Source organism: Bubalus kerabau, chromosome 13 (assembly GCF_029407905.1).
Source record: "Bubalus kerabau isolate K-KA32 ecotype Philippines breed swamp buffalo chromosome 13, PCC_UOA_SB_1v2, whole genome shotgun sequence".
In the NCBI taxonomy this organism is placed as follows: domain Eukaryota; kingdom Metazoa; phylum Chordata; class Mammalia; order Artiodactyla; family Bovidae; genus Bubalus; species Bubalus kerabau.
In genome coordinates, this window is record NC_073636.1 from 33,345,206 (window position 1) to 33,368,181 (window position 22,976).

A 22,976-nucleotide genomic window follows, 5' to 3' on the forward strand; every position below is an offset into this window, starting at 1 on the left:
GGCTCCAGCCCATGGGGTTGCAGAGTCGGACACGACGTGGGGACTAGACAATGAATTACATTCATAATGATTTTTTTAATAGTGCTCAAACCTCTAAAAAACAAGTTATTTTTAAGGCATGGGACTCTTGTGACTGTGTCAATAGCGGTAATTAACTGATACACAGATGAAAATCTTTGTGATCAAATTTCTAATGAAATGTAACTGACAGGTCTACAGCATGGTTTGACACATGTATATACTGTGTAACGATCACAGAAAGATTACTTACAAGTTTATGTAGTTACAGATTTCTTCTTGTGAGGAGAACCCTTGAGATCCACTCTGTTAGCAACTTTCAAATAGTATCACTAACTCCAGTTACAATCTTGGGACTTAACTGAACTTTTGATCACCCTCCATCACCCCGTTATCTGTATCTATGAACTTGTTGCTTTTTTTTCAGTTCCACATTTCAGTAAGATTATATATTTGTCTCTTATTTTACTTAGCATAAAGCTGATAAGGTCCATTAGTCTTGTTGCAAATGGCAGGATTGTGTGTGTGTGAGAGAGAGAGAGAGAGACTCATCTTATTCCACTGAGCTGTACTGCATACTAATTTTATATCCTGCAGTTTAATTCATTTATTAGTTCTAACAGTCTTTTGGTAGAGTCTTATCTCTCTCTCTCTCTCATCATGTCAGCTACAAACAGAGAGAGTTTTACTTCCTTTCCAATCTGTATGCCTTGGTTTTGTTTCCTGCCTACTTGCTCTGGTTACGCCTTTCAATACAATGTTGAAAGAAGTGGTGGGAGTGCACATCCTTGTGTGGTTCCTAATCTCAGAGGAAAAGCTTCTAGCATTTCCACTGAGTATGATGTCAGCTGTAAACTAATCAGATTTCTTAATGCTTATAATAAACTTAGACTGGAACTTTACTACTGGTGATCAGTGGCTTGTGAAAACACAGGGCACAGAGAAGCAAGGTTATAATTGGAATAAAAAATGTAAGAAGCAAGAGAAGAGAGCAAATAACTGTATTAGTAATGTTTTAGAACATAGTTACAAAAGGAATGATTGAAAGAAATATATATGAACAGTATGCAGTAAGAAAGCCCAGGCACTTGTTACCTAGTTTCACCCATTTACTTTGAAGTTAATCCAAGATACTTATATTATCTATAAATATTTCAGTGTGTGTTTCTGAACAGTGGAGACCCCTTTTATTTAAACCATAATGCCATTGTTGTACCTCTTCTTTAATATTTATTTGGCTGCACCAGGTTTTAGTTGCTGCACTCAAGATCTAGTTCCCCGACCAGGATCAAACCTGGGCCTCTGCACTGGCAGCATGGAGTCCGAATCACTGGACCACCTGGGAAGTCCCTACTGTACCTTAGTAATAACCCCCTGGTATCATCAGGTTGCCACTCAGCCATGTATCATTTCCCAGCTGTCATATACTATATAGATACAAACACATACATTTTATATACACACGCACATATATATATATACACATAAGCATTTTATTCACTTCTGCATCATAAAATATATAAATTACTATTTGTTTGAATCAGGATCCAAATAAACTTCACACATTGTGATTGGTTCTTAGGTTCTTGAATCTCTTAATCCTGTTTTCCATATATCTTTTATCTCCTTGTAATTTTTTTAAGAAACTAGGTCAGTTATCCTACTTATCCTGCAGGGTATTCAGAGACTGAATTTTGCTAACTACATTACACTGGTGTAGTTTACACAACTGTCTGTTCTCTGTATTTCTTATAAACTTGTCTATTGAGAAGCTTAATAGGTTTTTTTTCTTTTAGCAAAACTGTGTCATGAGTGGTAATGTGACCAAATATTACTTTAAAGCTCGTATCACTAGTGGTTTGGGGCATTTTAAAGACATCCAGGTAAACAAAAGGACTCTTAGTGGTGGTAAGAGGCAGATGACTAGTGGCTTGCCTTTTCTGGAATAATACACAAGTTAAAATTACCTCCAGGAATCTTCTGCATGGATGCAAATGCACAAGAAGAACTAAATGGTATCCTGTAGGTCCAGGCATCTCATGGGATTGGCCCTTCATGATTGTAGTGGGCAGTGAAAACTACATATTATCCTTTACAGATCTGTGATATTTAGAAACGTAGTTCCTGGCTATCTAACTTTTATCTGAATCTCAAAAATTTGTTATTCACATTAATTACATTTCAGGTGTTCCATAGCAGTGATACAGTATATATCCATCATCAGAGAAAATATTCTAGGACAGCCCTTTTTACACTCAAGAGAGAGAATGGAGAAATAGATGAACTGAATGAAAATACTTTGGCATTCAAGTAAATTTTTTTATGTTTTTCTGTAAGTCTGACAGATTATATATCTGAGGTGCTGCCTCCAATACATAACTGCCCTTTTAAAGCATGAATGTTACAGGACCGTCTTTTTGTTGGTGGAAAATACACGAAGTGTGTTTCTGGCTAGGTTTGTCGTAGACATTCTGAAAATCTGTTTCCTGCTATAGTTCAGCTTGCCTATATACATCTCTAGACTCCATACCAAGAGGTGGCATGTAAACGCAGGTAAGCCCATGCAGTGACAGGAAGGCTGGTGATGGGCTGCTAGGCTTGAGTGGTCAGAAACACATACAAGGAAGAGCTCTCCTCATGTTTCTGTTTTACAACATTTTAATAAAATGACTCCATGGAGTGACGTTTTATAGCCCCCAAAACAAATAAGCACAGAAAGCCAAAAAGTTTGACTCTCACAGACATCATGGTAAACTAGAAATAAATTTCATAACTGGTTGAGAGAGGAATTCCTAAATTCTCAAGGTGTTGTGAAGGAATGGCTCTTTGCAAACGATGCCTATTATCAGCCCTCTTACCTGTAGACATCAACCACAGCTCACCTGCCTGAGTAACCATTTTACTTTCTCTCAATCTGGTCTAGAAATGCTGAACTTTTAAGTAATCAAGTTCTGCTTCACCTTTTACAGCGGAAGTTCAGAGTGAAATCGAAAGGATTTTTGAACTTGCAAGAACACTGCAACTGGTGGTCCTTGACGCGGACACGATCAATCACCCAGCCCAGCTCAGTAAAACCTCTCTGGCCCCTATTATAGTGTATGTCAAGATTTCTTCTCCTAAGGTAAGCAGGGCTGTTACCGTTTGTTCTGCAGTGAAACTTTACTAAAATGTGTGCTTATAGTCTGCTTTCAGAACAGGCTGCTGCTTTATCCATCACTAAGGATTTGAAGAGAGATGTGGTAGATGAGAAGTGTTAAGATTCATATAAGCAGAGAGTGATAAGTTTCGTGGCTGAGAACAATGATTTCCAAAGTGTGGCCTATGGTCGGGGAGGCTTGGAGACACTTTCAGGGGACCTAGAGGGTCATTTCCCTGATAATCCTCATTGTCCTCCTCTTCCACTGGCCTGACCTTTGTACTGATGGTGCAAAAGAAGTGGTGGGAATGTCGAAGCAGGAAGCAAGGCCACACCAGCACCAGCGGCATTCTTCCTCACCATGAGTTTCACTTAATGTCCTAATGAAAATCCATCTACTGCCACTTTCTTAGTGGAGTTTGAAAACACTGGATACAGTAGTTCCTGGTATGTATTTTGACAGGAGATCCTTGCTCTTGTCTAAAGGCATTACTAAAATATAAATCTATTTCCCAGACTAGGTCAGAATAAGGTGTTTTTTTACTGGCAACCTTTAAGTTAGATGAGAAGATGCCTCTTTTGCCTATGATTTTAGATGGATTCTCGTGAAATGTCTGAATATTAATAAGTTAACTGTGCTAGGAATTAAGATTTTACCATCATTAACTCTTACAATTTCTGGTGTCCACACTAAAAATACAAAAACTGGTGATATTAGTTTTAAGAATATATTTTATTTAAGCCAAAAATATCCTATTTGTTATTTTAATATTTTATCAATAAAATGTTATTTGTGGTACTTTGAAGTAGCAAAATTGTTTATTAATTAAATTTTGACTCTTCAAAAAGGTGCTACCAGCCTTTTTAATATTCTACATAACAAAATGGGAGGTACACGTCAAGTTCTTCAGCTGCATACTCAAAGTCAGTTATTTGAGGACAAGTACTGGTGTGATTAGTGGAATCATCTTAGAACACCATTTTTATTGGAAAGAACCAATGACATGCCATTCAAATTTCAGGACAAATCAATGGAATTTAATAGAGTAGGGTTTCAGATGTTACATGGCAGCTAATCTTTAAAAAGCTACCACTTGTTTACTGTAATATCAAAGAAGAATATCCACAATTATCTGAAAAGGTTACTAAAATAGTCCTTCTCTTCTGAATTATGTATCTGGAAGAGGCTGGATTTTCTTCACGTATTTCAAAGTAATGTACTGTGGCAGATTAAATGTAGAAAGAGGAAACATGGGTTATCTTCTGTGAAGTCAGGTTGTAGAGAAATTTGCAAAAACAATTTAGCTATTTTTATCAAAATAAGTGATGTAAGTTAACATGCAAGAGGTTTATTGGTCATTCTTAAATGAATTTCTCAGTTTTAATGTCTAGTATGTAAATATTCTAGTTCACATAAAAAGGTTCAGAATAATACCCATCCTGGTGGTTTTTGAAGCTTGCCACCGAGATGTATTAATTTTCCAGATCATCTTAGATATTGTTTTCTTGCCTAGTAAACCATGAGTGCTGTATGAAAAAGGTCCCAGAGAAAAGAGTGAATAATGAACCTTGTTGTCTACCTGAGTACAGACACTCCTGTTTAAAAACCTCGTCTTTTGCAGGTTTTACAGAGGTTAATAAAGTCTCGAGGGAAATCTCAAGCGAAGCACCTCAATGTCCAGATGGTGGCGGCAGATAAGCTAGCTCAGTGTCCTCCAGTAAGTCTCTCTGTTCAGTATAATCCACTTGAAGTCATCAGCCCCGCTTTCTGTTAAGAAAAACCAGACAGACTAGGTAAACACTTGTCCAGAAGAGAACCCTCTCCATTAGCAGCGGGCTTCTTCCCAAAATGGAGAACTGGCTACCTCTTGCCATGAGCACGTGTCTAGGTCATGGTCGTGGCTTGCAAACGGCTACAGTATGTTCCATGGGGATGTCGCTTTGTTAACATCTAACACGTCCATAGTATCGTAAATGAAACACAGTTGTTTCAGAACTTTGGTTGGAAAGGTGGATCTATTTGGGGTTGGTTTATTATTCACTTCTAATCTGGGAGCAAGTTGCTGGCTCTTTATCACCATCTATGAAATTGATCTGAAACCATGTAGACACCAATTTCCAAACCAGTCAGTAAGCAGATTCTGACACCTGAACCCATTCCTACCTTGAATCCCTGTTGTGCATACCATGCTTTGGGACACTACGCTTCTGAGTTTTGTTTTGGCTTTTTTTTTTTTTTTAATGAGAAGATAATTACGTGTTGGTTTTCACTGTACAGCAAAGTGAACCAGCTATACGTATGCATATGTTGCCTACCTCCCAACCTACCTTCTAAGTGGCTTTGGCTTCCTCATGTCCTTCCCTTGCCGCAGCTATTTCCAAGATTCAGCTTTTCACAGTCTCTGTCAGACTTCTTCCTATACTGTTTGGCTTACAGTCTTTTTTACATCTCTCTTCTAACGTAGGGCCAATTCCTTTTTTTCACTATTAGCAAATTTTCTATCATGCCCTTAACAACTGTTACTACACCTGTCCACTTCCTAGTCATTGATACTACTGATACACGTGTGTCAACACGTACCAGAGGAGGACCAATGCTTGTAAGCTGACTCCAGAGGACAGTGTGTGGAGGAGTCAGGCAGCAAGCAGAGACCAAGGGGCTCCCTGCTTTCTCCTCTAAGGTGGGGGGGAGTTGGGGGCTGCTGTCTGGGTGCCATCTGTAATGTCTGCCCCTGCAGGAGCTGTTTGATGTGATCCTGGATGAGAACCAGCTCGAGGACGCCTGTGAACACCTGGCCGACTACCTGGAGGCCTACTGGAAGGCCACCCACCCTCCCAGCAGCAGTCTCCCCAACCCCCTTCTCAGCCGCACTTTAGCCACCTCCACCCTGCCCGTCAGCCCCACGCTAGCCTCCAACTCACAGGTAAGCAGAGCCCTCGTCCACGCCCAGGGTGCCAACGCAGCGTTTGTTCCCATCGGGCAGCTCTCTCCTGAGAGAGCTGTGAGAAAAGCAGTGTAAACAGCATTCTGTGAATGTAAATCCCCTCTCCCCATATTCTTTTTTTAATTGGTGTAGAGTTGCTTTCCAGGGTTGTATGGGTTTCTCCTACAAGGAAGTGGAACAGCTATATGTCTATCAGCTCTATCCCCTTCCTCTTGGACTGCCCTCCCATCATCCCCTGCTCTAGGTTACCACAGACCACTAACTCTATTAAGACAGGAAGAGAGGAGAAACTTTCTACAGGCCGGCCGCACAGACTGTGGACTCAAGACTGCCTGGGTTCAAATCCCTCCCGGGCCCTGTGCCTCAGGCATCTAATGGCACCAACCTCATGGGGCTCTCCTAAGGGTTGCATCTCGTGACCCTTCATAGAGGAGCATGGAGGGTTGTATTAATAATTTGATACAGGTGACTATCTTATGCTAGGGCTGGTCTCATTAAGTGCCATTTAAGTATCTGACTGTTTATCTTTTTTTTTTTTTACTTAAAGCCCACATTCCCAGAATTTATCTTCCTATCTGTCTCTGAGCAGAGGTGTGGCTCAGTGTTCACCCAGGTGTAGACAGATCTCAGCATTTATATTATATTGGATTTGATGTTAATTTGTAAGCGCCTAGGACAGCGCAAAGGGACTGGACTTAAAAGGACTTGCCTTTGTGACAGGGGTTCTCCTGTATTTGCTCCTCTGTCTTCAGGGTTCTCAAGGGGATCAGAGGACGGATCGTGGGGCTCCGGGCCGCTCTGCTTCCCAAGCTGAAGAAGAACAGTGTCCGGAACCAGTCAAGAAAGCCCAGCATCGTTCCTCCACCCAGCACCACAACCATCGCAGTGGCACCAGCCGAGGCCTCTCCAGGCAGGACACCCTGGACTCGGAGACGCAGGAGAGTCGCGACTCCGCCTACGTGGAGCCCAAGGAAGAGTACTCGCACGAACACGCGGACCACTACGCCCCCCACCGTGACCACAACCACCGAGAGGAGCCCCACGGGGGCGGTGAGCACAGACACAGGGAGACTCGGCACCGCTCCAGGGACCCGGACCGAGAGCAGGACCACAACGAGTGCAACAAACAGCGGAGCCGCCACAAATCCAAGGATCGCTACTGTGACAAGGATGGGGAAGGGGCGTCCCGGAGACGCAACGAGGCTGCGGACTGGAACAGGGATGCTTACATCCGCCAATGACTCTCCTGCCCTTTTGTGTTGTTGTTTTTTTTTTTAAGTCTTGTATACCCACCACCCACCCACATCGATCTTGGGGGGAAGGGGGTCTACACTGCAATCATGTGATTTGTCTTGTATATTTTGTACTGCTGTTGCTTGGAGAGCAATAGCATGAAATAGAGTATTAATACACTTTTTTTTTTCTTTTGTAAGTGCTCTATCAATTGGCCTGGAAAGGCTGCAGGCCTCTGTCTACGGAACCTAGAACCCGGTCTGGGGTAGCTGCCACTCGAACAAATCTGTTGCCGTCTGAGTGGCGTTGGTATTTTAAGAAGCATAGCTGATGTTTTCGAAAATGTGGTTGATGTATCCAGTGGGCTAGAACTGGCCCAGATAAAAAGTGGAGTTTCCTGATTCTTGCCGATTTTTTAATATGTAGGCACTTGATTTGCATATTCATCCATGGACCACTGTTTCTTGCTTGTACCTCCGGCTGACTAAATTTGGGGACAGATTCAGTCTTGCCTTACACAAAGGGGATCATAAAGTCAGAATCTATTTTCTATGTACTAGTATTGTGTACTGTATAGACAGTTTGTAAATGTTATTTCTGCAAACACCTTCTTACGATAATTATATATATTATATATAATATATATATATATATCAGTTTGATCACACTATTTTAGAGTCTTAATGCCAAGTCAGCAGACCTGCTTTATGAATTACAGGGACTAGAAAAGCCCACCTTCAGGAAATTTGTAATAGCATCAACTCGACGCCCATCCCCGTTCACTAGAGTCTGTACATACTGTAAATACGTGTGGCTGCTTGACTTGAAAAGGCTTGATTTCTGAATGTTTCACCATCCTTGTAAGTTTATCATTTCTGACCATAAATTATGGGAAATATATAACCAAACTCCAAGGGTTGTTCTACTCCGTGCAGTTCACACTGATTGTGACGACCACGTCCTGCGTAGCTCGTGTCTGAGGTCACAGCACTGGAGTCTAGGAGCTGGAACCCGTGTGGGTCTGGGGGTGAGCATGTGCGAGCAAGTGGAGGGTGTGAGGGTGGAAGACGCAAGAAGCATCCAGCCTGGGCCACCGGCGCACACCCACCTGGCTCCGCCGTTCACTATGCTGCTGCCGGAGCCGCCAGGGGGCGTAGCGGGGAGCTCGCTGCCAAAGGAGACTCGCTCAGAGAGCTCCCACCTGCTGGCTCCTTGGTCGTGCCCCTGGAGAGGAAAAATACGGGCCGCTTTTAACTGTGAGTGTTCCACTGGAAATGTCTGATCTCTCGTGTGTTCGAGTGTCTGTCGTAGGGAGAAACGTTTACACAGCTTGTAGAATAATTTCAGGGGAAAATCAGAGACCCTGATTCCTCCCGCCCCACTGGCTGTTCCCCTCTTATCTCCTCAATCCATCGCCTCCCGTTCCATCCCCATCTCCCCCACCCACTCCGACACTTTCACTGTCCGTCAAAACCTAGAAGTGCTTCTTAAAACCAAAGTTTCTGCTCTTCAGAAGAAATCAGGGCAAAATGAGGTGACCTGAAGTGAACAAAGATGTTGAGGTTTTCCTGCGTGGGACACCTGCCCTGAAGGAGAAGCCAGAAGATGCTGAGCGTGGTGTCAGGGACACGTTGTCGGCAGCCTGCGAGCTGGCTGTCACGCTGAGGCTGAAACCTGCTCTGCCTCTCTTATGTGTCCATCTGTCCAGTAATGCATGGACAGGTAAGACAGTATTAGGTGTGCACGGACCTGGCACTTGAAGTCTGTTCCTGGAAAACTCCTATGATTGCCTACCTTCAGACCTGGACATTAAAAATTCTTATTTTGTTAAATAAGGCTATTTTTATTTCGCTTCTTTGGTTATTCCAGGTTCTTGCCAAATATCCTTGGACCTTTACAAGTAAAACTGTCTCATGTTTAATTCCTTATTTTCCTCCCCCAAAGAAAACTCAAGAGTTATAAAAATGAATTATACATATAGTGTTTTATCAGATAATAGAGGAACCATTTCCCTCAATCTGTTAATTAGCTCTGTACTCATACCTTTATTGAATATAAAAACACTAGTCATAATATATAAATTTTCAGTGTAAATTAGTCACATCATTGGGAAACCATGTTCCAATTAAAGTTACTTTTATAAAATACTTCCAGTCAACTTTCCATTACAGTAAGATGTCCACTAATCACCGGCCCCCAACCTTTCCTATACAAAGTTACATCCCAGTTCATGATTTTGGAATATTTAAATTCTAGAGGTATAACTGGTATGTATCTTTTTTGCTGCTACCATTAATCCCTTTCAAAGAACTACATTAACGGATTCCATTTTTAAAAATTTTGTACCTGGACCTTTCGTTTCTCACTTTACTGTGAAACACATTAGTCCAAATCAGAGTGTTCCTCGGAAACCTCTAGTGTAGGATCTGACATAAGCGCATCTATCTGTGAAGACTGTATAGTGGGTGTATGTGTAAACGGTGTGTGCGAAATATGTAAATGAAGAAACAATCCCAAGGACAGTGGGATATTTACTGACTCATAGAATGTAAAATTCTAAGTCTTTTCACACAGCAAAGGTTTCAGCTTAACCAACTCGGTTGTAGAATCATGATTTTTGTAGTTAACCTAGAAAATGCTGGAAATGTTCTGAATAGTTCTGTGGTGTTTTTTTTTTTTTTTCCTTGTCAAACCCATTTCGGTTTTCCCTCTGCTCTCTCTCTACTGCTCATTTAAGTTACTGTTACAAAAAGGTGCTGCTAAATGTAGGCCGTCTTAGTGATCCTGTACTTCGGGACAATGCCACATTTGAACATGGTCTGCTCTGCATTCATGTCAAACCTTCACTGTCAGCTACACCAAACTGTTCAACAAGCCTGGTTTAAAGTCATTCAAACAAATAAAGAGCTGGCTTCTGCACTGTTTACTATTAGTAGTATTAATTGCCATTTCAGGAGTGATTCTTACAGGTGAAAGTATGTTGAACACTTACCTGTACTTCCCTCACGCGGCTCATCTTCCAGGGGCGGGGAGGTCATGGGCTGCAGTCCCCTCCCCACGACGGCTGACAAGTGCCAGCTTCCAGCAGGTCAAAGGTCTCCGGGGGTCTGAGCACAGCAACGTCAGCTTCCTCTCACCTTTATCCTTACGTGTTCAGCAATTCTTGCCTCTGATGTTGAATTTTATTTTTTCCCTTTTAAACTGATCCATCATCAGATCTTCATTTTAATCCTTGTCCTTGGCTCAATGACATGCTGCTGCTGGTCCAATCTTGTTAACAGGTCAAGAGTCACTCTGGTGGAGACACAGGTAATTACATGTCTCTGGGTCAGTGGTTGAATTGTGGCTAAGTTACATTTTTAAGTATTTGTACTTTACTACTTAAAATGTGATACACGGTTTTGAAGTAAAATGTACTCACTGTGGAATTAAAATGCTTCTGTTTCAGAAATAACTATGACAACATTAAATATGTTTAAAAAAAAATGTATTCGTTCTCCTCCACACTTCCCTTTCTTCCATCTATCATATTTTTTCTTAAATGTCTGTGTTCCTTAGGATTGAATGTGTTTTGTGTTCCAATTTGTTGTTGTTGTTTTTTTTTTTTAAAGAAACCACTGGAAAATGTCTGTTAAAGGAACAAATGTTAATCCTATTTCTTATCTGCCATTACTGTTTTCAACATGCAAATTTTTTCTTCTGTTTTGCCTGTACTGTTTATATTTTGGTGTTTGCTGGTATTAATCAAAACTTCTCATGTTTGCTGCGAGGCTCCTTCCCGACCATTTCCATCCCAGCCTAGCACCTAAGGTTCTGCAGAGAGCACGAGAAGGGATGGCCTTTCTGTGTTTTAAAATCACACTGAAAGTTCCAGGGGTATGCCGAGCCCTGGAAACAAGTACACAGGTCAACAGTGTTTCCTTTAGACAGATGACACCTGCTGGGTGTGAGGCAGAATGAGGGATGGAAAGAAGTCAGTTACATAGTGAATCTTAGGGCACTTGGTGTGGTTTTTCCCTCCTTCAATAAGGGAGTAACAGTGATCTGCTCTGAAGCTGTACAGAAAGGACAAGGTTCCTGCCTTCCTGGGGGCAGGTGTCAAGGACATGCCTTGTTCCCTAGGGTGATGTGTCAAGTGCTGGGACAGGAGGAGTCAGAAGTCCAAGGGGTGCAGAGACGGCCCAGCTGCAGAAAAGAGTGTGAAGAAATGCTCGCTCAGAGCAGAGGCCTCTGAAGATCTCACCTGATCTGAGACCTTGCACTCTTCACTACACAAGAAGAGTTTCGAGAAATTCCTAATGTAGACCCTTTGCTGCTGTTGTTTAGTTCCTAAGTCACGTCCAACTCTTTTGCAACCCCATGGACTGTAGCCCACCAGGCTCCTCTATCCATGGAATCTCCCAGTCAAGAATACTTAAGTGGGTTGCCAATTTTCTTCTCGAGGAGATCTTCCCAACCCAAGAATCAAACCTGCATTTCCTGCATTGGCAGGCAGATTCTTTACCACTGAGCCACCAACGAAGCCCAGTGGAGACCTGTGAAAGGCAGGGAGGGGAAAAAAACTATTAGGTATCCACTTTAAATGCCCAAAGGCTCAGGAATTTTGAGGTGATTCAAATTAACAAAACAGATCCATTTAACATGACATGAGACACCTTTTAACCCATGGTGGGTATTTTAATAGACCGTATCTAAAAAGCATATGGGATGAAGCGAGCCCACAGTTACAGTCATTTGCCAAAGACAGTCCACATATACCGGCCACTGTGGGAGATGTCTGGTCACCTCTGTGGTTTGGGTGATTTCAGATTTGATGGTGAAGTAGTCTTGTTTTATCTTGATCTATCCTAGTCACAGCTGCATGGTCTGGGGTTGGTGTTCTATGGAGTTGGCAGGAAAACACTAAGGCCTGGCCACTTCCCAGCTCTCACAAGATGGTTTTCTCTTTCTCACCAATCATACCTCTAATAATCTGTATCTTCCATTAGATGATGAAAGGTACCCAAATTCTATAATAGTCTCATTTTTAATCTACAGAGTTAAAATTCATTTTAGTTTTTAGTTTAAAACATGAAGGAAAAAGAAAACACAGTGAAGGGTGACTGTCACTTGGGAGTGATCCAGAACTCATCTGAAGAGGGGCTGATATACCAAACAGTAACAGAAGAAGTCAAGTGAAACCCTCAGCTTGGTTCCTGGTACATGATAATAAGTTACGGACTACACACCCTGAATTCTGAAGGAACTCATACTTAGGAACTCAGTAACAGAAAACATGTTTTATAACCAAATTAAATACTGCTAATTTTACTCCTTTTGTTAAATCCACTCATTTTAACATTAAAAATGACTTGCATTCTTTACAAATTAAAACAAAGACCCCAAATGAAAATACGTTCCAGACATCGACAGGCACCTCCTTTTCTTTATACTCTAAATCCATAAAGGAAAAATTTTCTTAAAAACGCAAAATATAATCTCAACACACACCCCACTACCACCCCAACCCTCCAGTTTCTTTCTCTGTGAAGCAGAGTCTCTTGATTACTGGTGGAACAGCTGGCAGCCTTTTCTCTTTCTCCAGCAACCATGACATCAATCACATGGTTTGATGAGAGTTTGGTTTAAAAAAAAATAATAACCACCAGGCACACGTTTGGAATCTTCATTTCTAAAGATCCTCCTACTGTGTGCTTTTGCATTTTACAAATTTTGCTATGAAAAAACCTATACAATCCTTATTTGCCAGCCAAACCAGGTCTTCTATGCTGGCGTCTCTCAGAGAACCAATGTCACGGTCCAGTGACCGCATTGCAGAGGGATCGAATCGCTGCAGCCGTTTCAACTGTTCAGGTGACAGGCCAGCTCCAAGCATCCCTTCTCCTCCCACCTGTGGGTCCTGCTCAGGAGAAGAATAAACACAGATGGACATCCTCGTGTTATTAAGAGTGCCTGTGCACCATTTATGTTAAAAGACAAACTGAGTTGTAACTACCACCAATTCCAGAAACAGAAAAATAAGTAAATACCTTTGTGTGTGTGTGTGTGTGAGAGAGAGAGAAACGGACATGCTGCTTTTCTGTATAATAAAGTAGGATAATGGTAAGAGCAGTCACTTGATGACTGAACTCCTAGGATGGGCTTTATGCTCATCAAGGACCACAACATGCAGAAGGCCTGAGCACCAGTCAGCAACACATGGATTCCAGGTGCAGCTCTGCACATCTTAGCTGTGTGACTTTAGAACAATAACTTACCTGTTTCCTCATCTACCAAACAGATAAAATACTCAGTATTTTAAAATAAGGTGATATCATGCCTGACATACAGTGGGCACTCAGTATGTCAGTGGGCCTGACATACTCATGGGCATAATCACGAGATGAAAATTCAGCTTTATTTGTCAGACCCTCCCAAAGCTGACAGGAGGCACCTGACAGGAGGCCTCTCTCTGGTCCATACCAATGGGATGATAAAAATTTCTCTTTTTTTGTTTTTTAAATGTACTAGAGTATTTAAAGAGATGAGAAAATGAAGGCTGCGCTGATTAGAAGAATAAAGAATCATAAGGAACTGAGTGGTCTGTGCAAACTGCTACTCCAAAAATTGCACAAGCCTAACTTAAGGCACCGTTTCACAGATAAATGTTTATGTTACTGAAGATACATTTTCTTAGGCTTATATCAGAAAACCTACTGTCTACTAACGCATGGTGGGGTTCCATCTCTTGTGGTATACATTGAATATATATGCATACACTCACACACACACAAAATTGGAGTGAATTCTCAAGTCTTTTCATCCCAATGTAATTATCTTAATTTTTGAGTCTAGAAAGCATCTCCAGATTGCTTTCTAGTTACGTATCCAATTACTTACTAGAATTCTGTCCTAGAAAGTCTGAAGTTAAACATCCAATGTATCTGAATTAATGTGAGCATCACTACAGATTTAAACCTAGTCTCAAACATCATGGGCAGAAAAATCTAGTCATAAATATATTTTAATAAAAACCTGAACTAAAAGGCAGTGCTAAGTAAAAGAAAGTGCAAGGGAGTTTTTAAAATGTTCTATATCGTATCTAAGAAACCAAAGGAAGAGATAAACCTGCACTATCTTCCCCTGTGTGGCTAGTCTTTTGAATCCTGGTTATTAAAGCCTGTTTGGGCTTTGATATGTCATGAGAAAAATGCTCACCATTTCCCCAAACCAGAAAAATACAGGACTGAGAGAGGGGAAAAGGGTTTTAGAAACAAAATTCCAAATAACATGAACAAGAGCCACAAGTCAAACATGTATCAAAAATCCACTGAGTTCTATGGTCATTTAAACACATTACTGACTGGGGGATTTTTGCAGAAATTAACACCTGTGGCTGGCAATTCGTTATGTAAGTGAATACTAATTCGTCTCCAGTCAATAACATTTGGATAACAAAATACGTATTAACACATCTCTGGTCAGTAAGAGTAAAGGCCTGGAAATCCTGGATCAGGATGTGAAAATTCCAGATGTTCCGGGACCATCTGGAACGGCTTTCATCGGAAAAACCGCCCTGAGCGCCACAAGATTTGTTTCAGGAGTTTTACATGACGTATCCCTTCATGTAACTCTCTGGGTTCATCACCACACTTACGTTTCCGTGACCTACTGGATCACCTGGAGAGAGCTGCCATGGGCCTCACCTGGTGCTGAAGCTGAAGGCCGGGAAACGTCTCGAGGGCCCAGGCAACCTGCTCCTCATTTTCTGCCAGGGTGACAGTGCACGTGCTGTACACCAGCACGCCCCCCGGCTTCAGCAGCGCCACCGCCTGAGGACAAGAGCGGTCAGACCACGGGCGTCAGGAGAGCAAGCACACAGTTGAAATGCACATGCAAAATAACATCCAGAAGTGGAATAATTTGCACAGGACATCTACTGAACGCTGGCAGAAGACCTCAGCCTTCTGAAGGGACAAGAAAACCTCCACATAACTGGGCAAAAGGAAAAGGCAAGAGAATGGAATCAGGACGGGCCCTGCACCCTAGGGAGAGAGCTGTGAATGGAGGAGGAGAGATTCCTGTGCCCTGGCAAGTCCCCTCACTGGCGGTGGAAGAACCCATCCAGTCTGCAGCACCCAGAGGAGTGGCCCGCTCAGAAGGCTGGCACCTCCAGCCCGTGCTCCTCAGTTTGAGATGTCCGTCTGTCAGTTCAGGTGGAGACTGGGTGCAGAAGCTCGGGCTTTGGAGACAGTCCCAGGGAGAAGCCCAGGGTTGGCTGCATGGGGACAGCTTGAAGAGGCGGCATTGTGGCAAGTGAGGCTTCGCGCAGCAGCAGCCAGGGCCTGACAGAGAGGCAAGGCACTGTCGTCGGCGGGGGGCACCCAAGGAGAGAGGCAGAGAAACCATAAGAGCTGCCTACCCCATGCCTGTTCCGAGGCAACAGGACAATGGTCACACAGGCTCTGGGGGTGGGCGTGTGCCACCAACACCACTGTGGGCTTCACAGGCAGGCCCAGGCCACTGCCACCGCCGAAAGACCTGCAAGCGGGCACTGTCACTCCCCTGCTATCCCGGGAACAAGCAGTGGCCACCACACCTGCACACCCGGAACGAGGGAACCAGGGCCAGCACGTACTGAGGAAACAGGCAGCAAGCATCCACCCCCTCGATTCCAGACAACACAGAGGAGTAGACGGACCTGACCTCTCTTCTCACAAAAACACCAAAACCACAACAAACTGCCGAACCACTGCCAACATGAAAGGACTGGAACCTACCAGTAAAGAGAGTCTGCTTTCAAAGACGAGGAGGAGGCCACAGCGAGACGGCAGGAGGGGCGCTTTCGCAACATAAATCCCATACCCACTGGTGGGGGACCCACTAACTAGAAAATAATTATATCGCAGAGGTTTCCCACAGAGTGAAAGTTTTGAGCATCACGTCAGGCTCCCCAGCCTGAGGGTCTGGCATCGAGAGGAGCAACCCCCAGGATATCTGCTTTGAAAGCCAGCAAGGCTTGAATGCAGGATCTCCACGGGACGGGGGAAAACAGAGACTTCAGTCCGGGAGGGCACACGCAGATTTCAGGTGCACTGGGACCCAGCGCAAAGCAGTGCCTCCACAGGAGCCTCGGCCGGACCCACCTGTGGGTTGTGGAGGGTCTCCTGGGGAGGCGGGGGTTGCTGTGGCTCCCTGTGGGAGCAGAGTCACTGGTGGCAGAGACCCCAGGGAATACCGATTGGCGTAAGCTCTCCAGGAGGTCTTTTAGCACCAAGACCTGGCCCTGCCCAACAGCCTAGAGTGTTGGAACATCTCCAACCAAACCACCAGCAAGACAGGATCACACAGACTCACCACCCATCAGCAGACAGGACGCCTGAAGCTATACTGAGCTCACCCACAATACTAAATGAAATAAGCCCGACAGAGAAAGGCAAATGTCGTATGACATCAGTTATGTGTGGAATCCAAAAAAATGATACAAAGGAATTTACGTAAAAACAGAAACAGACTCACAGACTTCAAAAGCAAATCTCCGATTACCAAAGGGGAAAGGCAGCAGGGAGGAATATACTAGGAGGCGGAATTAACATATACATATTACTATATATAATACATAATCAGCCAGGGACTACCATATAGCACAGGAACCCTATCAATATTCTGCAATAACTTACATGGGGAAAGAATATGGAAAATAGTAGATACATGTATAACTGATTCACTTTTCTGTACACCTGAAGCACAACATTGTAAATCAACTGTACTCCAACACAAAATGAAAAAGGACACATGCACTCCCATGTTCATAGCAGCGCTATTTACAATAGCCAAGGCACAGAGGCAACATCAGCAGAGCAATGGATAAAGAAGGTGTGGCACATATACACAAGTCAGATTTCACAAACAAACACAGTTACAAAGGGGAAAGGTGGAAAGTGAAGTGAAGTGAAGTCGCTCAGTCATGTCCAACTCTTTGTGACCCCGTGGACTGTAGCCCATCAGGCTCCTCCGTCCATGGGATTCTCCAGGCAAGAATACTGGAGTGGGTTGCCATTTCCTTCTCCAGGAGACCTTCCCAACCCAGGGATCAAACTTAGGTCTCCTGCATTGCAGGCAGACACTTTAACCTCTGAACCACCAGGGAAAGGTGGAAGGGAGGGATAAATTAGGAGTTTGGATTAACACCTTGGAAAAGACCCTGATGCTGGGAAAGATTAAAGGTAGGAGGAGAAAAGGATGACAGAGGATAAGACGGTTGGATGGCATCACCGACTCCATGGACATGAGTTTGAGCGAGCTCTGGGAGTTTGTGAAGGACAAGGAAGCCTGGCGTGCTGCAGTCCATGGGGTCGTAAAGCATAAGACACAACTGAGCGACTGAACTGACTGAATGACCAGGATTAATATACACACACAACTATACATAAGATGGGTTTCCCAGGTAGCACAGTGGTAAAGAATCCACCTGCCAAGGCAGAAGGCACGGATTAGATCCCTGGGTCAGGAAGATCCCCTGGAGAAGGAAATGGCAACCGGCCCCAGTATTCTCACCTGAGAAATCCCATGGACAGAGGAGCCTGGCAGGATACAGTCCGTGGGGTCGGTAAAGAGTTGGACATGACTGAGCAACTAAACAACTATATATGTAAATAATCAACAAGGACCTACTGTACAGCACAGGGAACTCTGCTCAATGTTATATGGCAGCCAGGATGGGAGGGGAGTCTAGGAAAGAATGGATACATCTGTATGGATGGCTGAGTCCCTTTGCTGTGCACCTGAAACCATCACAACATTGTTAACTGGCTATACCACAAGGCAAAATAAAAAGTATCCAAAGAAAAATACGATTATTGAAAAAAAAAAATGTTCCAGACCAGATGCATTTCATTAGTTCAGAGCTGTTTCAGCCCATCTGGACCAAGACTTTTCCCAAATATGATCATTCAGTTTCATAGGTTTGCTGCTACCGCTAAGTCACTTCAGTCGTGTCCAACTCTGTGCAACCCCAGAGACGGCAGCCCACCAGGCTCCCCCGTCCCTGGGATTCTCCAGGCAAGAACACTGGAGTGGGTTGCCATTTCCTTCTCCGATGCATGAAAGTGAAAAGTGAAAGTGAAGTCGCTCAGTTGTGTCCGACCCTCAGCGACCCCTTGGACTGCAGCCTTCCAGGCTCCTCCGTCCATGGGATTTTCCAGGCAAGAGTACTGGAGTGGGGTGCCACTGCCTTCTCCGTTCATGGGTTTAGATACCATTTTTATGCTGAAAATTCACCATTTTTAGGTGAGACTCCTTTTTGATTTCTGTTCCCATATATTCAACTGCTTTCTCAATATTTTTCCCATCCCACACTGAACACCTACCTTCCTCTGAAGCCTCCCGGAGAAGGATCCCCCCATCCTTCCTGGGGTACAGGCCCCAACCCTGGATCATCTTTTACGCCTCTTTCCCTCACGTTCCTGTCCGTCCAGTAAATCCTCTTGCCTCTAGCTTCAGAACAGACCCAGGAGTCTCACGACTCCCACTGCTGCCATTCTGCTCCTAGTTTCATGATTTTTTTTTACCTGGATTATTCCAACTGTTTCCCACCTGCTTTGTTCCCTGCCCTCCTCCCATCTATTCTCAACACAGCAACCCAAGTGGTGCTTTTAAAACTGCCTCTTCTCAGTTCAAAACCCTTCCCTGGGTTGTTCCCTGGTGGCCTAGGACTCTGCACTTTCACAGCTGGGGCCCGGGTTCAATCCCTGGTCAGGAACTGAAACCATGCATGCCTCAAGGGACGGCCAACAGAACAAAAAACCCTTCCAGTATTCCTTGTCATCACTTGGAGTCAAAGCTCACAGCCTCAGAGTGGCCCTCCCGACGTATGTACAGCAGCCCCTTGCAGCCTTCCCCTCTGTGTGCCTGGCTTGTCCTGCCTGAGCCCCACCAGCCTCTGCAGTTCTGGCTGGTGCGGCACCCCTGACTCAGGACCTCTGCAGCAGCCCAGAGAGCCTGTTCCTTCCCTGCAGGGCTTGCTCCCTGCGCATCATCCATGTCTCTCTGCTTCCACTTTGGGTGCCCCCCCACCAGCTCCTCTCTTCAGTTTGCTCCATAGGGTCACACCTTGGATACACAAAATCACTTACTCATCTCTCTGTTTATATTCCTCCCCAGTTAGAAATGCAGGTAGCACTATTGGTCAAGAACCTGCCTGCCAATGCAGGAGATGTAAGAGATGCAGATTCGATCCTTGGGTCAGGAAGATCCCCTGGAGGAGGGCACGGCAACCCACTCCAGTATTCTTGCCTGGAGAATCCCATGGACAGAGAAGCCTGGCAGGCTCTACTCCATGGTGTTGCAAAGAGTCGGACACAACTGAAGCGACTTGCAAAGCACAGTACCAGTTAGAATAGAAACCCCATGTAAGCTCTAACAGACCAGTACCAATGTGTTCTTGCGATTGCTTCAGTCCAAGGAAACTGTATTGTGTTAAAAATTGTAAAAATTACTGTGATGATTCATTTAGCAAACAGAGGTGGACAGATGGGTTTTCTTATGTATCAAAACTTGTCTACAATTATGCCTTCTATGTACCAAAAGAACAAATAAATTACTTTAGTTGGAAAAAAAGAAAAGAAACCTCATGTAAAAGGGCAAGGGTTAACTATCACATCATCAGCACCTAGAACTAGCACACAGGAGCTGCCCAGTAAGTATTTGTTCACGAAATCAAGTGTAATATGAAAATGAGCCTGCCCCAAATAATGAAAGCTTTTTTCAAATCCCTAAATTTTTAAAAAATGTTAATGAAAATTTTTAAAAATGTTAATGAAAATCTTAAAAAAATAAAGCATATACTAATATCTCTTAACCATAGTAGACTGATCAAAATTTAAACTTTGCCAGCTGCTATTTGAGCATATTACATGGCTTTTCTCAACAAATCTTATCACTGCCAGAGGAATGGTTACGGTCTCCAGTGAGGCAACCCCATCAGGTGGAGGCATCCTCCCCATTTCTCAGTCATGAAACCCAGGTATCCAGAGTAACTGATGCAGAGGCACCGTATCCACAGTCTCAACTCCCACCCTCACCCAGAGGCTCATGTGCTGGATTTTACTCTCTCTTGCACATGGTCAGGGGCTCCTTGTCACTAAGACCAATACACTCCTCCCAATGGCCTCTTAAAATGCCTAAATGAGCTGAAACAAACAAAAAGCCAAGTCTCTTAAAGCAGGGTCCTAATTTTTTATCCTTGGCCTTCCCTGGTGGCTCAGCAGTCAAGAATCTGCTTGCCAATGCAAGAGACACGGGTCTGATCCCTGGGTCAAGAAGATCCCCTGGGGAAGGAAACGGCTACTCACTCCAGTGTTCCTGCCTGGGAAATCCCATGGACAGAGGAGTCTGGCAGCCTATAGTCCATGGGGTCGCAAAGAGTCATACATGACTTAGCAACTAAACAACAGGAGCAGCAAAATTTTACCCAAACGTCAAAGTGGGTTGTAGCTATAAGCAAAGCTTCTTCTTCTCTGCTTGCTGTTTCAACTTCCAGGATGCGTTCTCTCAAGACCGTATAGAAGAAAAAGCTGAAACAATTCACTCCCAGTGCCACTTTTGGGTAGGAAAGGAGACACCAAGAGTGCTGAAGAGAAAGGCACTCAAAGACAACTCCAGAGAGGGACTCGTCGGAGCACATCCGCTGTTGCTATAGCTTGTATGTTTATAATTAGAGAGCTGAGAGGAAATGGCGGGACTGTCTTCGATCCAATGCTGTCTGCATCCTGGGAAATCCATGAAATCATGTTTGCAAGGCTGAGAGAAATTCTCACGTGTTTTATCAGGGCCTCCTGTGAAACACCCTGGAGACCAGTCTGACTTGCTGAGTTGGCCTGGTCCTTCTACATCCTACACTGGATGCTGTCACGTCCCAGTTTCATGAATGAGTTCACCTCTGTTGGACTTCCCACCTTTAATTCACTAAGATGATTAGGAAGTCTATTAAAAGCTATTTACCTATTTATCTAATTATTTTGCCATGCCCACACGACATAAGGAATCGTAATTCCCCATTCAGAGATCGAACCCGTGCCGCCCCGCAGTGTGAGCACAGTCTTAACCACTGGACTACCAGGGAAGACTCAGGAGTACTTTACTTTATATCCAAATGTTTTACATCAGTTAGTAACTTGATGTTAACAACCCTCTACTTTTAAGGTAAAGCAGAATGTTTCAAATTCATTCAATGTCTCAGAGAAGACATTCTACTACTGCCTGCGATGAGAGAGTGAGTCGATGTAAAGGAAGACTAGGTCTCTGGTGCTCTGTGTGTGGTATGTATAAAACTTACCACTTTAGCCATTTTAAAGTGTAAAATTCAATGGCATTAAGTATTAATATATTCACACTGTTGTACAACCATCACCGTTATCCATCGCCTGAACTCTTCCAAACTGAAACTCTGAACCATGAAACATTAACTCCCGATTCGTCCTCCTGCTCCTTCAGCCTCCGGCAACCTAGATTCTACTTTCTGTCTCTATGAATTTGCCTTTTCTAGACACTATATAAATGAATCACACACACCATTTGGTCCTTTTGTGTCTGGCTTATATAATTCAGCATAATATGTTCAAAATTCATCCATGTTGTAGCATGCATCAGAATTTCATTCCTTTCCAAGGCTGGCTAAAATGTCATTGTTTGTACAAACCACATTTTACTTATCCATTCATCTACTGATGGACATATGGGTTTTTCCCACATTTTAATTACTGTGAATAATGCTGCTATGAAAACTGCTCTAAGTCTTTAAAATATCAAACTAGGTCACCTTTCTTCCACAACAAAGTAGCATCACATACCACAGTGAAGAGTTTTCGCTGTAATGGTTGGTAGGACATCACTTCTTTCAAAGTCCAAGTACATGCCATGTTTGGCCTCTGTCCCATTCCACTGCAGGGAGCATCGAGAAGAACTCGGTCAAACGATTCTGGTAAGAATGGAGGTTCTCCTGTAAAGAAAATTATAAACATATTTGTGGAAGGGCACAGACAGCGCCAGCATGCTAGGAATTCCACCAGAGGGCTCCAGGATCTTTCTACGCTGTCCTGGGGGGTGGGGGTGGCACAGAAAGCTTCTGCAACTAGGAAACCCATCAGTGGGTGCCAGAACCCACCCCGCTGTTCTATAAGGATGCAAATACCACTCCCCCCCACATACATACTGGGAAACCTATCAGTGCTAGGACCTGCCCACGGCATCCCAGGAGGGCACGAATAGCTCCCCTAAGACATTTCCCCAAAAGACGGGCTGAAACCACAGCTGAACCTCAGGGGCTGTGTGAGTAAGAAGAAGAGCTGAAATCCCTCCTCACAGCTGCTCAAACTGCCAAGTCACATCTCTGTGGACAGCTTCCTAAACTCAGCACCTACAAAACATCCAAAACTGCTCCTGCAGCTGGGACGGGTCTGGCTGTAGCAGCCATGGGTCCAAGACTGAACCAGGAAGAGGCAGAAAATAAGAACAGACCAATCGCAAGTAATGAAATGGAAAGTATAATTAGAAATCTTCCAACAAACAAAAAAGTCCAGAACCAGATGGCTTCATAGGTGAATTCTATTGAATATTTAGAGAACAGCTGACATCGCTCCTTCTGAAAATCTTCCAAAAAACTGCAG

The 22,976-nt window shown here is 43.8% G+C and overlaps 2 protein-coding genes across 12 annotated transcripts in view; one reads left to right on the forward strand and one right to left on the reverse strand.

The window, feature by feature from the left end:
• The window catches only part of CACNB2 (calcium voltage-gated channel auxiliary subunit beta 2), a 428,799-nt gene extending 418,543 nt beyond the window's left edge, over window positions 1–10,256 (forward strand). For all 6 annotated transcript variants that reach the window (XM_055543950.1, XM_055543956.1, XM_055543954.1 and 3 more), the window contains 4 exons: window positions 2,988–3,139; window positions 4,777–4,872; window positions 5,893–6,078; window positions 6,852–10,256. In XM_055543950.1, the coding sequence (XP_055399925.1) occupies window positions 2,988–3,139; window positions 4,777–4,872; window positions 5,893–6,078; window positions 6,852–7,340 (923 nt within the window). In that variant the 3' untranslated portion in view covers window positions 7,341–10,256. The remainder of the gene's footprint in view (window positions 1–2,987; window positions 3,140–4,776; window positions 4,873–5,892; window positions 6,079–6,851) is intronic.
• A 1,728-nt stretch (window positions 10,257–11,984) lies between these two features.
• NSUN6 (NOP2/Sun RNA methyltransferase 6) overlaps window positions 11,985–22,976 on the reverse strand; it is an 83,745-nt gene continuing 72,753 nt past the window's right edge. For all 6 annotated transcript variants that reach the window (XM_055543961.1, XM_055543959.1, XM_055543957.1 and 3 more), the window contains 3 exons: window positions 22,161–22,309; window positions 15,018–15,143; window positions 11,985–13,231 (listed from right to left, as the gene is read on the reverse strand). In XM_055543961.1, coding sequence (XP_055399936.1) covers window positions 13,016–13,231; window positions 15,018–15,143; window positions 22,161–22,309 — 491 coding nt within the window. In that variant the 3' untranslated portion in view covers window positions 11,985–13,015. The remainder of the gene's footprint in view (window positions 13,232–15,017; window positions 15,144–22,160; window positions 22,310–22,976) is intronic.